At 58.1% G+C, this 16,421-nt stretch overlaps 1 protein-coding gene across 1 annotated transcript; it reads right to left on the reverse strand.

The window, feature by feature from the left end:
* Positions 1 to 10,827: 10,827 nt before the first annotated feature.
* LOC102244075 (L-serine dehydratase/L-threonine deaminase) lies at positions 10,828 to 15,425 on the reverse strand. The gene is made up of 7 exons (XM_005857016.2): positions 15,239 to 15,425; positions 14,830 to 14,869; positions 14,453 to 14,592; positions 14,263 to 14,354; positions 13,379 to 13,606; positions 12,111 to 12,235; positions 10,828 to 11,184 (listed from the first exon to the last, which is right to left on the reverse strand). Exons 1-7 carry the CDS (start codon positions 15,389 to 15,391, stop codon positions 10,991 to 10,993), a joined length of 972 nt encoding a protein of 323 aa, XP_005857078.1. The 5' UTR covers positions 15,392 to 15,425; the 3' UTR covers positions 10,828 to 10,990.
* Positions 15,426 to 16,421: the final 996 nt, after the last annotated feature.

A 16,421-nucleotide genomic window follows, 5' to 3' on the forward strand; every position in this document is an offset into this window, starting at 1 on the left:
CACCCCCACCCCCGTGGACCCCGAGAGGGCGGAGGCCAAGGGGCGGGGGCGTGTCCCTCCCTCTGCCATCCGAGTGGCAGTTTTGTCATCTGACTCCTCACTCTGCTTTCCCCGTCTTTCCAACAAGAGGATAAGGAAGGGAGAGAGGTTGGAGGGGGAGAGAGGAAGAGGAGAGATGGATGGAGAGCGCGCCGGCCGGGGAGGGAAGACGGAGAGAAAGCGAGAAGCGCGCTGGACTGGGGGCGCCGCTGGGAGACAAATCCGCTTGCGCGTTCGCGCCCCCTGGTGGCCAGTCTTGAGGCTCAAGGTCAGCTTTTCCAGGGAGGCTGGGTGGCTGGACCGCTGCCAGCCCTGGGCCAGGCGCCCCCCTCCTTCCTGGACGGTTATGTTGAGCCCCAGGGGCCAGGCCAGACTCGACCACTCGCCCACCCTGCTCTCCCCGCGGGCACGGCGCCAAGATTTCTGGGCTCTGGCCCACAGACCCCCTCCCTGCCCGGGGCCTGGAGGCTGGGTCGTCAGGATGTACAGTATTATACTTTTTTGGAAGTTGGACGCTTCTAGTTTCCTTATTTTGTATAAAGAAGAAACAAATAAAGTATGTTTTTGTGTTTACTGTTTATTTATTGTACTCTAGTTATCTGGGGCTGGACATTTTTATATTTTTAAGAGGAGGGTGGGCAGAGTGAGGGAGGGGAAGCAGAAAGAGGTTTACCTAAAAAACAATAAAACACAAAAAAAGAACACAAAAAATCAACTTTTCTAAAAAGAAATATTAATAAAAATTCTTTTTTGCCCTCAGTGCGACGTGTTTTTCTTTCTTTTTTTCTTTATTATTATTATTTTGTCTGTCTTTATAGTCGCGCCGAATAAATGGAATTATTCTTTGCTGGCTCTTGTTTCTGACATCACCCAGACTGGTGGGTCCAAAGACCTCTCCTTGTCTGAATGGGGAGTTTTTATGGTAACTGTCAGGTCATGGAAGCGGCTGCCTTTTCTGTTGTGTTTTACAGACACTTGCTCCGGGCACAGTACCTCCCGGTGCTGTAGGTACTACCCCGATCTCACACAAACCCGCCGGGCACAGTACCTCCCGGTGCTGTATGTAATACCCCGATCTCACACAGACCCGCCGGGCACAGTACCTCCCGGTGCTGTATGTAATACCCCGATCTCACACAGACCCGCCCGGCACAGTTAGCCTTAACAATATTGATGAATGAATGGCTGTCTGATTTGTTTGTCCCAGTATGTCAAAAAGACTCTGGCTTCGATCCTAATTATGCCCCCATGCGATCCCAGATGCCAAAACAAACAAACAAATAAACAAACAAAAAACACCGGACTGGTAAGCCCACCCTGTTATCTGCAAGGCTGTATTAGGACAGACTTCCCCCCCCCCCCAAGGTGAGGCTGTGTGCTCTGCCATTCTCACCCAGCAGGGCAGTGCGTGCTGTGTCCCCTATCGGCCTGCGGGAAAGGGGCTGGATGAGGGTTGGAGGCCTGAGGCCATGGCCTAGAGACAAGTCCCTCCTTCTGGCCTCAGTTCCCCACTTACAAGAGGGATTGGAAAGAGCGCTCCCTACGTTCCCTGCCAACTTCAGACTCTGCAGAGGAAGGAAATAAAAATCAACGGGAGGGTGCCCTGCATGTGGGCCCTTTCCACCCAAGCTTGGGTGGGGGTCTTGCCCATTTAGGGTAGCGGGGGAGGGAAGGGGTGGGGAGATGGGAGAAGTGGACCCCGTGGGATGCGTGCGTGCTCAGAGCCCTGTGCCTGCTTTTCTTCTCTGCGGGCTTCCCAAGAATAACCACGGCGGCCTGGCTCTCTCCTTCCTTCCCTCACTGTGCCTTTGCCTTTATCTGACACATGCGACTTGCTTATTGTGGGAAATTTACAAGTTTCAGGTAAACAAAAGGAAGAAAATGGAATCACCCCGGATCTCAAACACTGTGGTATGTAGCAGATGCACCTCCTCCCAGACCTTTTTTTTTTTCATTTTAAAACAAGAGATTGTACACACACAGACACACACACACACACACACACACACGCGGTCTGCAGGTGCCCGCCGCATGCCCACAGCGTCAGTCTGAGAGAAATGGGGGGGGGGTTCACTCTCATGTCAGGGGACACTTGAGAGGGGCATCAGGTCTCAGAGGGTGGCCCCAGAAACCAGGTTTCAGAGGATGCTCACCTCTGGGGTCATGAACTGTACGTGGGACTAACGCCCCCTGTGAGCTCATTTCAACTTCCCAGGTGCCTCCTGGGCCCAGGGCTCAGGGAGGAGAAGTCCCACCCCACCCCACCGCGCCCTGTGGCGGGGCCCTGCACAGTCAGTCACGGTCACAGTCACGGTCACAGTCAGGCACTGAGTGTCAGGGAGGCAGTTCCCAAGGAAGGCGGAGTGGAGAAGGGGCAGCCTTGGGAGGGACCTTTGTCCCTGGACCCACCACCACTTTCTCAAAGTGTGATCAGAGGATGGATGATGCTTGTGCAGCGTACATACCCCGGCCGCAGGACCGCGCCCGGGGCTGGAATCCCTCTCGGGGGCTGTGCCAGGATGCTTCTTATTTGTCAAGCTCCCAGTTAATCCCGATGCCTCCTCCGAACTTGCAGGACCACTGCCCAACAGTCTTGTCCAGAGTCTGGTCCAGTCCTCACAGCACCCCTTCAGGGTGCGTGTTGTTACTCCCATTTTACAGATGAGGAAACTGAGGCCCGAGAAGTGACGTGAGCTGCCTGCGGTCACAGAGCTGGGGAGGAGCAGAGCCAGGTTTTCAATCAAGAACATCTGCTTCCAGAAGCCACGTTTTCCCTGAACCCACGACCCAGCCTGGCACTGGTAAAGCCTCATTCTGCGTCCAGTAACTACATAGATGAGTGAGTGAGTGAGTGAGTGAGTGAATGAATGAAATGAATGCTTCAGTCTGAAAGAAATGAGAGCGGGGAAGAGACTGTTAGGAAAGGGTCTAAGGAATGCGAAGTCTCCCTGCCAGCACCCTCCCTGGGCTTTGGTCAGCACGCCGTCCTGGGTTAGCACAGCTAGCCAAAGGGCCGTGAGCTAATGGAAACTGCCAAGGTCAAAAGACATGAGGACCTGCGCTTCTCCGCTTGCCCTTGTCTCTTTCTCTCTCCCTCCCCTTCGTCCCTTTCCTCCTCCATTCATGTATCTGTTCATCTCTTTCTGTCTCTTCATCACTTGTGTTTATTATCATTTAAAAATGAAAGGTTTCTGAGGGGAGAAAAAATACCTGGGAGCTTGCAGGTAAGGAGGTTAGCCAACCCCTGGCCGCGCCCTCAGCTCTGGGGAAAGGGGACCTCGCCTCCCGCTCCCGGGCCCAGCCCGTAATTGTGGGCAACACCGGACAGTGAAACCACGTGTGTTCCCACCCGTCATGCACGCTCTCCCTGGCCCCACTCCTGTCCCCCTGTCCCGAAATAAACACCCCGCGGAGCACGAGAGCCGACCCTCTGTGCTCAGGACTAATATTTAAAATGCAGAATGGCTGTGGAGGGCTCCTGCTCCCAGCCTCGCCGAGCGGGAAAAAGATATAAACAGAATAAATTACCTCTCCAGCGCGGATTATGAGAGGACCCATCTCCTGACCGGAATTTTAAGTCCTGCCTCCCTCGTAGCGCTGCACGCGGCTGATTTATGGAAGCCCGCGCGCTGCTCTGCATATTTCTTCTGTTCAGCCAAGTGGCCCAGTTTACCCTTCCTATGCCATTAGCGTTATTAACACCTGGGCAACCGATCATTGCAAATGGGCCATTTCTGTGATGGACGGGAACCTCTCCCGCCACTTCTCTCGGGCCCAGCCACCTCTGGCCTCCTCTTCCTGCATTTTGTGCCAAGACCTCCCCCCGCCCCCCCACGCACACACACCCTCACCCCTGCTGCCCCAGCACCTGCCCATAGGCTCCTGGGAGCTTTGGGAGGACACCCTCACCCCAGCAGTTGCCTGTGGCTTTCTGGCTTGCACACAGAGAATGACAACTTTGCTCCTATTTTTAATTTTTTGGAGAATGTTCCAGATGGAAGGCAATGCCCGCATTGGCCAGGGAAAGAAACTGAGGCTCGGGGAGGGCAGGAGACTGGCCTAAGGGGCCACAGAGGACTTACCTCGGAGTTGGGATCACAATGCACATGTTCTAGCCCAGCCGTGGGCAAACTACGGCCCGCGGGCCGGATCCGGCCCGTTTGAAATGAATAAAACTAAAAAAAAAAAAAACCGTACCCTTTTATGTAATGATGTTTACTTTGAGTTTATATTAGTTCACACAAACACTCCATCCATGCTTTTGTTCCAGCCCTCCGGTCCAGTTTAAGAACCCATTGTGGCCCTCGAGTCAAAAAGTTTGCCCACCCCTGCTCTAGGGCCTCGATACTCAAAGCGTGGTCCGAGGACCAGCAGTAAAAGGAAGCTGGCAGACATGCAGATGCTCAGGCCCAGCCCAGCACTGTACAGCCAGATGCACTTGGTCCCCAGGGGATGGGATCCATGGTTGGTTTGGAAGCACTGGTTTAAGAACACACCCAGCCAGAACCGGTTTGGCTCAGTGGATAGAGCGTCGGCCTGCAGACTCAAGGGTCCCGGGTTCGATTCCGGTCAAGGGCATGTACCTTGGTTGCGGGCACATCCCCAGTGGGGGACCTGCAGGAAGCAGCTGATCGATGTTTCTCGGTCATCGATGTTTCTGGCTCTCTATCCCTCTCCCTTCCTCTCTGTAAAAAATCAATAAAATATATTTAAAAAAAAAAAAAAAGAACACACCCAGCCCCAGCTGGTTTGGCTCAGTGGCTAGAGCGTCAGCCTGCAGACTGAAGGGTCCCGGGTTTGATTCCAGTCAAGGGCATATGCCTGGGTTGCAGGCTGTCCCCAGTAGGGGGTGTGCAGGAGGCAGCCGATCAATGATCCTCTGTCATCACTGATGTTTCTATCTCTCCCTCTCCCTTCCTCTCTGAAATCAATAAAAATATATTATAAAAAATAAAAAATAAAAGCACACCCAGATCTCAACCATCCCTTTTTTCACAGAAGGAAAGCCTTATGGTGCAAATTCTTTTTGCTCGGCAGCCACAGGCACCCAAGTCCACCGTCAAACTACATGAAGATGAAGCAGGCGGCCAAGCTGGTGACGCCCGTCCAGGCACCTGCCACACACTGTCCACTTCTGCCCCCATCATAACATCTCAACCCACGTGGAAGCTTTGTCCCCACCCCCAGACTGTGAGCAACTGGACACACGCAACCTCTCTGAGCCTCAGCCTTGCCATCTGCAAAAAGGGCACAGTGATATCTAAGGGCAGGGGTCATTGTAAGGGTTAAATGAGGCCGCATGTGTCATGCTCTAAGCATTGTGCCTGGCATGGAGCAGGTGTCGAGGGATGAAATATAATATCACAGCAACGAGAGCTGTATGATTGGCCATTTGTTGGATGCCGTCATTATCATTATCATTATCCTATTTTCTTCTTTGCATCATGTTTTAAACAAGGACTAACGTCACAGCCTACTTACTACTTTCCAGAACATGCATTTAAAATCTCCATGTTGGCTAACGGAAAATCCTATGGCCTGTGAAGTTAAGAATGGGTCTGGCCTAATCCTATATAATAAAAGCATAGTATGCAAATTGTCCCCTTGACCGGGAGTTCAACCAGGGGGTGGGGCTGGCCGGGGGGAGGAAGGGAGGGAGTACCCAGCCAGCAGCTGGCAGCCCCTAGGGGCCCTGCCAGTGCATGGATTTTGTGCACTGGGCCTCTAGTGAAGAATAACTTGCTGATCTGTTTAACAAGAAATGCACCGTCCGTGAAGGAGTGAATACACAAATGCGGTGCGTCTGTGCGATGGACTACAACTCAGCCCTGAACAGGCATGAAGGACTGACACGTGCTAAGATGTGGGTGAAGTTCAGGCTGCTGAGTGAAAGCAGCCAGTCACGAGGAAACCTCGTATATCTGATTCCACGTGTATGAAATGTCCAGAGTGGGTAACTCCATCGAGACAGAAAGCAGATTGGTGGTTGCTGAGGGCCAGGAGCTGGGGGGAGGAGGGGAAGGGACAGTAACTGTGTAATGGGGGCGGGGTCCCCTTCTGGGGTGACCGGAATGTTTGGAACTGGATGGAGGAGGTAGTTGCATGAATTCTCAATGCACTCAATGCCTCTGAATGGTTCACTTTAAAATGATTAACTTTGCCCTAACCGGTTTGGCTCAGTGGATAGAGCATCGGCCTGCGGACTGAAGGGTCCCAGGTTTGATTCTGGTCAAGGGCATGTACCTTGGTTGCGGGCACATCCCCAGTAGGGGGTGTGCAGGAGGCAGCTGATCGATGTTTCTCTCTCATTGATGTTTCTAACTCTCTATCCCTCACCCTTCCTCTCTGTAAAAAATCAATAAAATATATTTTTTAAAAATGATTAACTTTGTTATGTTTCACCTCACTAAAACACATATGGATTAACACAGGAAACGCAATGTTATTAGAATCAGGGACCTCCAAATACAGATCCAGATGCCTAGCCGGAGCCGGGACTAATGCCGCTGCAGGTGCTCCGGCCCCTGCTCCCCACCCCCCGCCCACACGTGCTGCTGGGGGAGCTGGCCTCGCACGCTTCTGTGGGCCCCTCAAATCCGAGGCAGCATCAGTGTGTGTGTGACCGAGGCAGAGCGCCCCGGGCGTGGACGGGACCCCGAGCCGCTGGTGAGCTCACAGGTGCCCATGCCTCCTCCGAGGAAGCCGCTCTGTTTAGTTCCCTGCTGGCTCTTTGCGGGGGAGGAGAGCGAGGCGCGCAAAGGTAACGCACCTGCTCAGCGTCCCAGCTGCAAAGAAGCGAGGTGGGGAGGTGGGTGTGAACTCCGGTATTTAAACAGCCGGCGGCCCGTTTCCTGCCCACGTAGCTCAGGAGGAAGGGCGCAGGCCGCGGAGCTGCGGGCGGCCTCAGTTTCCCTGTCTGTAACCTGGGACGGAGGGCAGCCGCCGCTCCCTGGAGTCCCGGGTCCAGGAAATTCAATCTCCCGGTGCACTCGGCACGCCACAGCTTCTACCTTGAAAGGAAGAAAAAAAGGCCCTTTCCCACCTCTTCTCTCTCTGCTGGTTCTCCCCTAAACGGAGAAACTTGACTGTTTGTTCTTCAAACGTTTATTTCATTCTTTAGGGTTCTTTGGGGGGGGGGGGTTGTTTTGTTTTTTTGGAAGGGGGCGGATAGGTGAAGGTAATCTGTTTTCGGACTTAAGATAAAAAAATCGCAGCGAAGGGCCGGCCTGACTCCATAATTAATGGGGCGGCTTGTGATAGGGTCCCCCTGCCGGTGGCGCTCCGGGACCCGCCTTTTTACATAAGATATGGCCCGCGCCGGAGCGGCAGGCGTGATTTATGGGGTTCCCTGCTCCAGAAAACCTCTCCCGGGTCGCCCAGCCCTGGAATTTATCAGGGAGTTTGGAAGCGAGGCGAGAAACCTGCCCGTGACATTTTTGGTGGCGTTTACACAGCACCAACACTGGGGAAGGGAGAGGCCGAGGGGACTGGGAGGGAGGGGTGCAGGGGGGCATGTGGGTCGGCTTTCCCGCTAGCAGAGCCTGACACGAGGATTCTTGGATGGTGATTTCTTCAGGGAGGGCGCAGGGCAGAGGGGGAGGAGAGGGGAGGGGAACACAGGGGGCGGGGGTGGGGCTGGGGGTGGCCTCCCAGGCATCTCTGGGCCCAGTGGCTTCCATGGGCTGCACCCCCTGATACAGGGACCCCAGCCTAGGTGAGGGGACTGCAGGGCGAAGGTTTGGGGGCACAGGTGATAAGAATCCAGGCTGGGGTCAGGGCCGAGGGAGGGGGGTGCCTGATGCTCCCTCCCGCAGGGCTTCGCTCGGTCTCGGGATAAACAGCCCAGCCCTGGCCACACCTGAGCCCGGGCCCTTCCCCTCGCACATGCTGTTCCCGCTGCTCTTCCCGCCGCCCGCGAGGCGGCTCCTTCACTCCCTCAGACCTCGGCTTCTCGGGCCATCCTTCCCAAGGGCCCATCGACTAAGAGGCCTCAGAGGCAGCGCAATCGGGGCCACGTGAACACACAAGCCCTAATGAGACGCTGTTGAGACCACCTGGGAGGAGGGGACGCGGAGCGGGCAGTAGATTCCTATGAAGGAGCCACGGGGTCGTTGTGGTGCCGTGGGAATGGCGTTGTGCGTACAGTAAATGTGTTTCCTCGCCTGTTAGGGATCCACCCTGACATACTTGACGGGTAAAACAATACGGCGCCTGGATTGCTTTCACAGACCCCCAAGAGGACACGGGTGCGCACACCGCCTCGCACAGCCGAGCTGGGATGGGACACTGGCCTGGGCGAGCCGTCCTGTCCCCACCGTGAGGGGCCCCGGGGGGCTCACACCGCCTCGCCTGGGGCAGCTCTGGGCAAGAACCCCTCCTTTGCCAGCCAAGGGCTGCCTCCAAGCCTCTGCGTCCCCTGGCCTCGGGCTGGAGGGGGGACCAGGTGGAGGTGCGGCCTGGAGGCGGGAGTCAGAGAGCCTGGCGAGGGGACCCAGGAACCGCCAGCCACTAGGACGCACAGGAAACAGAGGAGGTCTGGGCCAGGGACGGGCCCCAGCTGGGGAGGAGAAGCAGGCGTCCCCACAGGTACCCACACCCGTGGCCCAGTGTCCAGGGCTCCCCACACAGCCCTGGACCAACACCTAGAAGTCCTGCTCCCGGGGCCCTGCTGGCAGGCTCCCCGTCTTCCCACTGAGGGTCCGAGGGGGCAGAGACGGAGGGTAGGTCTCTGCGGTTCGCATCTCGCCCCATCCATCACAGCCTGTGGCCACGGCTCCATTGTCTGCTGTGTCCTTCTCTCTCCCTGTGCTGCCCCTGCCCTTGGCGTTCCTCGGGTGTCAACCAGGAAGGGCTGCCCTAAGGTGACTGACGTGCGTTATCTGGACAGAGTCAACAGGCCCCTCGGCTTCTTATCTCCGGGACCAGGAGAGGGGCAACCAGCAGCTGCCGAGCCTCCCAGGAGGGCAGCCCGGGGCGGAGGCTGCCTGGGAGACAGAGCACCTGGGTGGAGGCGAGCTCTGCCTCTCACCTGGAGGAGCAGGGGGTGGGGGAGACCATCGCTGGCCGAAGCAACCCAGGAAGGCTTCAGGGAGGAGGCTGCCCTGCACTGGGCTTTGAAGCATGTGCAGGATTTAGAAGCGGGCGGTGCGTGTCAGGCAGGGGACAGAGCTTAAGCAAAGGACAGGAGGGGTGAGAGCAGTAAGGGTTCGAGGCATGAGCCTCGGGTGCGTACATATCAGGGTTGCAGTCCAGCTGTGCGACTTGGAGTAACGGCTCTGTGCCTCCGTTGCCTCATTTGCAAACATGAAGAGAATAGTACCTACCATTCGGGTGATTGTGAGATTAGATAAAATGACTGCTATGGCCCAAAGCACACAGTAGGTGCTCAATATATCAAGAAATGTTAGTGCCTCTGCACCCTTCCTTGTCGGGGAAAACGCTCAGGAGACAGTAAGAACTAACAGTTATTGAAAGCCTACCTCTGCCGGGTCCACAGGAGTAATCCACAAACCACCCGTTTTACAGGTTAGAACACTGAGGCCCTGAACGGAGCTTCGTTTGCTCAAGGTCGCCGGGCTGGCGAGGAGGGACAGAGCTCCGGCTCAGGGCCGGCTGGGTCCGCCTCTGGGGCTCTCGGGGCCCCTCCTCCTGTGGGGAACGCACACAGTATCACCCCAAGGGAACAGGGCTGGTCCTGCTGGCTTCTGAGGGGCAGGTCTGGCCCAATGTCTGGGGTCAAAGAGAGAAGCAGACCCAGCAGCAAGAGGTGAGGGAGGGCACCGCCACTCTCAAGTCCTCCACTGGAGGACAGGGCGAGGCGCCCGGGGAGGGCACGGCTCGGGCCACGGAAAGGAGGTGGGAAATGGCGGCTGGGCTTCCTCCAGCCCAGAGGTGCAGCCTGAGGCCCAGAGAGGGGAAAGCATTTGCCCAAGGTGGTCATGAAGCAGGGGTGCCTCCGTGCGACCAGGAGGTGGGTGCTGCCGGGGGCTGTGGTGCCAGCTGGCCCCACTCCCTGAGCCTTGTTTCCTGTGGGGCTGGAAAGGTTGGGTAGAGCTCCCCATGCAAGACCTTGGGTCCCGCCATCTCTGGGCCTCAGCACCTCCAGTGGAGGGAGGTCCCCATGAGGTGGGGTCTGGGAGTCAGAGGGGCAGGATTCCCATTGGAGGCGCGTTGCTGCCCCCTGGTGGCGCCAAGAGACTAACTTCCCCTCCCGTTTCCTAGGAGATCCTCTGGCCAGCCAGTCCCCACCCTCCCTGTGTCCAGACCCCCCTGGAGGTCCCACCGCCACCACCCCCACATGAAGAAGACCCAGGTCCAAGACAGGCAGAGTCCTATTGAAGACCACAGGCTTTGAACCTGACCGGGCCACATTCCCGTTGTGCGACCTTGGGTGGGTTAGGTCACCCTCCCTGCCTCGGTTTCCCCATCTGTAGAACAGGGTGGTAATAATGGTTTTATTTCATGGTGCCCTTTAGTGTCAGAGAAGATAATGAGTAGTAAGTTCTTACACGGGTTTCTGGCCCACAGCCAGCACCTGCTAAAGGATGGAGATGTTGTCTTCACCTGCCCAGGCCCGAGAAGGGAGAGGGCATCCCCGCCTCGTCCTGTCCCCCAGCTGAGGCGAGCCCTGCTAGGAGCTCAGTGCAGCCAGCGGCTCTGGGAGGCCTGAGCGTGGAACCCCTGGCTTTGCTTCTCAGGCTGTGGCGTGGAGGGAGCTGCTTCATCAGAGCCGGGCTTGAGGAATGAGCTCATGGAGGTGGAAAGACTGGACCCACCGGAGTTACAGACTCAACTCAGAAAGAGTTTATTGGTCAGGGCTGGGGGTGGAGCTGAAGGGAGCAGTCCAGGAAGGCTTCCTGCAGGAGGCGGCCAGCCCAGAAGCACAGGGTAGCTTCCACTGCCATCTGTGAGCACAGAGGCCCCTCGGCAGCTCCAGGAGCATCCAGGAGCCTCAGCTCTGGCCTAGCTGGGCCTTCAGTTCCTGCAGCTCTCGGCTGTCAATGTTGTTGCCTCCACACACGATGACCACCACGGAGGCCAGCGTGGGGCTCAGGCGGCCCTCGGCCTGGAGCCTCCCCAGGAGGCCCGAGTAGATGGCGGCTAAGGCTGCCCCGCAGGCAGGCTCCACCAACATGCGCTCGTCATCTGCCCAGAGCGGGGGATGGGGTGGAGAGGAGAGAGAGGGGAGCCCAGTCAGTGCTCACAGGCTCTGGGTGTTGCAAACCCATGCAGCCAGCCAGCCACCTCACGGCCTGTCTGACTCCCTCTCCACCCATCTGTCTCTCCACCCATCCACCTTTCCTGTATCTATCCATCCATCTCTTCCTCTATCCATCACTAGGCTGTCTGTCTGTCCATCTATTAGTGTGGCCATCAATCAGCTTATCCATTGATCCATCCATCCATCCATCCACTATCTATCTTTTGACTATCTGTCTGTCCATCCATCAATGTGTCTATTAATCAATGTCCATCCATCTATTCGTTTCTGTCATTCATCAATCCGTTGCCCCATCAATCGCTTTGCCCATCCATCTGTCCATTACCCACCTTGTCACTCACACATCCTCCATTCATTCAACACGTCTTTATGGCGCGCCCACTCCCCGCCCAGCCCTGCACTAGGAAGACCCTGGGGACACAACAGTGAACAGACACACCAGCCCCTGCCCTCAACGCGTTCACGACCTAATGATGTAGCCGGATTGGAATCGGGCAGTTAGGAGATTAGTGGGACTGGTGCATAGGAAGTGTCCGACCCAGGCGGGATGGGGGTGAGAGATCAAAGGAGGCTTCCTGGAGGTGGTGTCATGACGGCTGAGGCCCCTTAGTCACATGGAGCTGACAGGGAGCAGGACTGGGAATGGGCAGCTCCGAGAAGAAGAGCGTGTACGAAAGTCTGGAGGCTATAGCGACAGCACAGCACACCCTTCTGTAGCCCCTCCGCTTCCACCCACTCATGGCACGGTCCCTGCCCACCCAGCCGGCGACAGGCACTGGGCACACGCTCTCACTCGGGGACCTGGACCTCGTAGGTGTCTGAGCCCAGGTCGGGGACCGCGCTCACTCACCGAGGAACCGCTGCACGGCAGTCACAGCCTCGCTGTCCTCCACCACCTCAGAGAGGATGTGCAGCTCCTGCGTGCACGCCAGGGCCCGTGCCGCCACCGTCTTGGCACCCAGGCACTTGGCCACGCTGTAGGAGGGGGCAGGTGGGGCGGGGGGTGCAGGATGCAGGGAGGAGCTGGTGAGCCACACACAGACCCAGCTCTCCCTGCCCCTGCCCAGAGCGGCCCTGCCCACACCCTGACTTTGGACTTGCAGCTCCCAGGGTTGTGAAAGAACACATTTCTCTTGTTTCCAGCCCCCTGATTTGTGGTGACGTCTGTGGAAGCCCTGGGTGACACATACAGCGTCCATGATGTTGGATGAAGAGTATGAGGCAGGGGCTGAGGCTGGACCGCTCTCTGTTCATTAATTAGTTTATTAGTTTATGAGCTGGTTTGACTCAGTGGACAGAGCGTTGACCCATGGACTGAAGGGTCCCGGGTTCGATTCCAGTCAAGGGCAAATATCTTGGTTGCAGGTCAATCCCCTGCCCTGGTCAGGGCACGTGCAGGAGGCAACCAATTGATGTGTCTCTCACATCAATATTTCTCTCTCTCTCTGTCTCTCCCCTCTCTTCCACTCTCTCTAAAAATCAATGGGAAAATATCCTTAGGTGAGGATTAACAAAAAAAACAAAAGAAAAATGCAATGGGGGAAAAATTCTCTAATGGTGTTGGCCAAAAAACCCACAAAACTATGTTCATGGTATACAATATGAACAGAAAAATAGGTTACAAAACTGTCCGAAGACTATCATCTCAGCTTTTAAAAATACATAATTGATTCCTTTTACAAACGTTTGTTGATCACTTACTATGTGCCCAGCACATGTCCCTTGTGTGCAATGACACATGGACGGGGGCAGGGCGGGGGAGGGAGGCAGGCAGAGATGGGGAGATGCACCCCATGTGAGCAGCGTGCACGGCGGACGTGAGTGAGGGCGGCGTTCGGTTTTCTGTTGTTGGCGCTTGCCGGCACTTCCGACGGCAACGCACCTCCATTGCTTCGGTGATGACACCGACCAGTGGAAGCTGTTTTACTCGCTGATGAGACGGACATGAAATAGATCCTCCTCCTGCAGCACTGCCTTCAACTGAGACCCGCAGGCTGTGGTCGGGGTCCCGGGTGGAGGAGACCCTCCTGAGTGCGCCCGCCTCCACCACTTGGGGCCAGGAGCCCCGGAAGCTGCATCCTCACCCTCCAGCCCCACAAACGCCCAGCCTGTGCCTACCTGGTGATGTTGGGCAGCGTGACCAGCCTGCCTGCCTCCATGGCCGCGTTGAAACAGTGGGCCCCTCGGGTCTCCATGGCGATGATGGGCACGTCCCCCCAGCCCACCTCCTGCAGCCCCTGGACCACTCCGCACAAGAGGCCGCCGCCCCCCACCGACAGCGCGATGGCCCCCGGCTTTGCTCTCAGCGTCTCCTTCAGCTCCTTCACGATGGAAGTGTGGCCGTCCCTGGAGGGTGGGGGAGGGACCGGGTCAGGGCTGGGGCCCAGGGCTGGGGCAGGGGTCCTCTGCCACTTGTCCTCGGGGCTGGTCTCCTCCCTGACTTCCAGCTGCCAGCATCTGCATCTCTACCTGGAGGCTCCCGTTGGCCCCCGGCGCTGCCTCTGTGTGTGACACCTGGCTGTTCAGACAGGTGACAGCCCTGAGGACACCCCTCATGCAGGGCCTGTGTGAGTGAATAAGCACCCAGCATCCTCTCCTGCCGCTGGGTAACTGGTGCATGTTCCACTGGCTCCCAGGGGCCCCCAGGAAATCAAGCTCCAGCTGCCACAGCAGTGCCCTGCCCAGGAGAGCCCGTTCGAGGCGTCTTTCCTGCCTCATCTCCCGTCCCCCTCCGCTCGGGAATCACCTCCCAAGTCAACGGCTTTCCCTGAAATCCTGGTCCCGGGACCTGCTCCCGGGCACGCAGCCGCAGGCACTGGGCATCTGAGCTCGCAATCGCTCACGGCCGCGGAGGATGGGCGTCGGAGCACACGTGTGTGCTGCTGGGTGATGGTGTGTGCACACACATGTGCAACTGCTGTGCGTAAGAATGTGCCCACGTGCCTTGTGGCAGGCGCCCACCCAGTGGTCAGGGGGTGGATGCCACCCTGGGCTCCATGTACCAGATAAGGGGGTCGTCGAAGGGAGAGACGAAGACCCAGTCTGAGTTGTTCTTCGCCAGGGCCGTGGCCAGCTTGTGGGCCTCCTCCAACGTCTGCAAGACCACGGGGGATGCGGAGGAGGTGAGTGGTCGGGGTGCCCTCCTCTGCCACCAGCTGCCCTCCACGGTCCCCGCTCTAGGTCGGCACTCACCTCACCCACCACCTCGACCGTGGCGCCCTCACTTCTGAGCCGCTCGACGGTGAGGGCAGGTGTGGTCTTGGGCACGACGATGGTGGCGGGGATGCCCAGCCTCCTGGCCGCGTAGGCGGCTGCCATGCCCGCGTTGCCCGCTGCCAGGGGTGGTGGGTAGAGAGTGTGTCAGTTCGGGACAGCCTGGGGGCCCAACCTCCGGCCTCTGAACCCCCCTGGGTGGCCTCAGGCCTCCCCGCTGAAATTCCAAATTGGGCTGGCTGCAAACATTTGCAACGGCTCCCGGCTCCCGGCTGGGGACACCAGGGCCCAGAGAGGTGGCGCTCCTGCCCGGGGACACACAGCAGAGGGCAGGAGGAGGCGTGCAGGCCGCTTACCTGAGCAGCAGACGAAGTGTTTGCAGCCTTGCTCGGCCTTCTGTGGAAACGAGGGGAGGGGGTCAGGCTGCCCCTGGGCTCTCTCCTCTCACCTCGAGTCCTACCCGCCCAGCCCCTGGGTTCTAACTGAGTGGTTTCAGAACTTTACTGCCCCAGCCTCTCAAGCGACATCTCCCCTCCCCTCCCCAGGAGCCTGGCTCAGGGAGGGAGGGAGAGGCAGGCAGCTGAGAGCTCTGGGATCAGCCCTAGGGGACCCTGGTGACGGGCACCCCTTCCCCAGAGGAAGCGCTAGTGGTGGGTGCGTGGGCCTCGCGGGCAGCCTTGCCTGGAGCTCCTAGGGTCTCCCATGGCACCGGCCCTGCCCATCGAGGAAAGAGGACCTGTCACCCTCCCTGAAGCCGTCCTGTACCTTCTGGCAGAGGTGGCCGATGCCCCTGATCTTGAAGGAGCCCGAGGGCTGGCCACTGTCCATCTTGATGTAGACGCTGGTGCCGGCCACCTTGGACAGGGCCATGCTGTCTCGGATCGGGGTCTTCACGTGCAGGGGCTCCCGGGAGGCCATCGCGGGGGGAAGGGAGGGCAGAGGCGGCGGAGCTTCCCGCACCAGGCTGACGTGGCCCTCCCTGGAGGAGAGGAGGAGAGGGGGAGGGAGGAGCCGGACCAGGGAGACCCACCCTCAGCCCGCCCCTCCCACCCTCAGCCAGGGAGAGGAGACCCCGTCCTGCCTAGCTCCTCAGCTCGCTCAGCTCCCGCCACTGAATGTGTTCGTTCATTCATGCTCCCCGCCCTGCCCCCCAGGACCCGGTGTCTCTGACACCCACTAGCTGTGTGATCTCGGGCAAGTTCCTTGACCCCTTGATGCCTGTTTCCTCCCCTGTAAAACGGGCACACAGCACCTCCCTCTAGGGCTTCAGGGAGGATTCACTGGACTAAATGTACCCCCAAAGTACACGCTCATTAGTAGTATTTCCATTTTACACGTGGGGAAACCGAGGCACGAGGTGTGCGATGCTCTACAGACTCACACATCTCACAAGGACCTGACCCCAGTGTGCCTGGACTCCATGCCTCTTCTACTCTCTGGGCCTCGGTTTCCCCTTCTGTCCGATGGGAGGACCCCGATTCAATGAGGGCTTCTCAACTCTGAGCTCCCGGGGGGCGGGCACCAGCCTTACCATATCAGGGGGTGGTCGAACGGGGGCACGTTCACCCAGCCGTCCCTCTTGGCCAGCTCCTGTGCCCTCAGGTTGGCCTCGTCCCAGACCTAGAGAGCAAGTGCGGTCAGAGGACCTGGGGGGCAGGCAGCCTCGGGGTTGTCTCGGGTCCATTCCTGGGAACCCGAACTAACAGGGCATTTCAGAGGGAGCCCCAGCCATCTCTCCTGAGGGGACGAGGGGGCAGAAACAGCTCTGCCCACCCTCTGGCACCCACAGTGCCCGCTGGGCCTGGGCCTGGGCCAGGAGCAGGCGGAACAGACAAATAGTCCCGCCCACGGGGAACCCCTCGTCCAGCAGAAGAGCTGGGCCTCCTTCTCTTGAAATATTGAAGCAAAATGCGCCTTGAAGCTGAGCAGCCCTGAACGCCTCTCGCTG

The sequence above is a fragment of the Myotis brandtii genome, unplaced genomic scaffold (genome assembly GCF_000412655.1).
Source record: "Myotis brandtii unplaced genomic scaffold, ASM41265v1 scaffold1064, whole genome shotgun sequence".
Classification (NCBI taxonomy): Eukaryota; Metazoa; Chordata; class Mammalia; order Chiroptera; family Vespertilionidae; genus Myotis; species Myotis brandtii.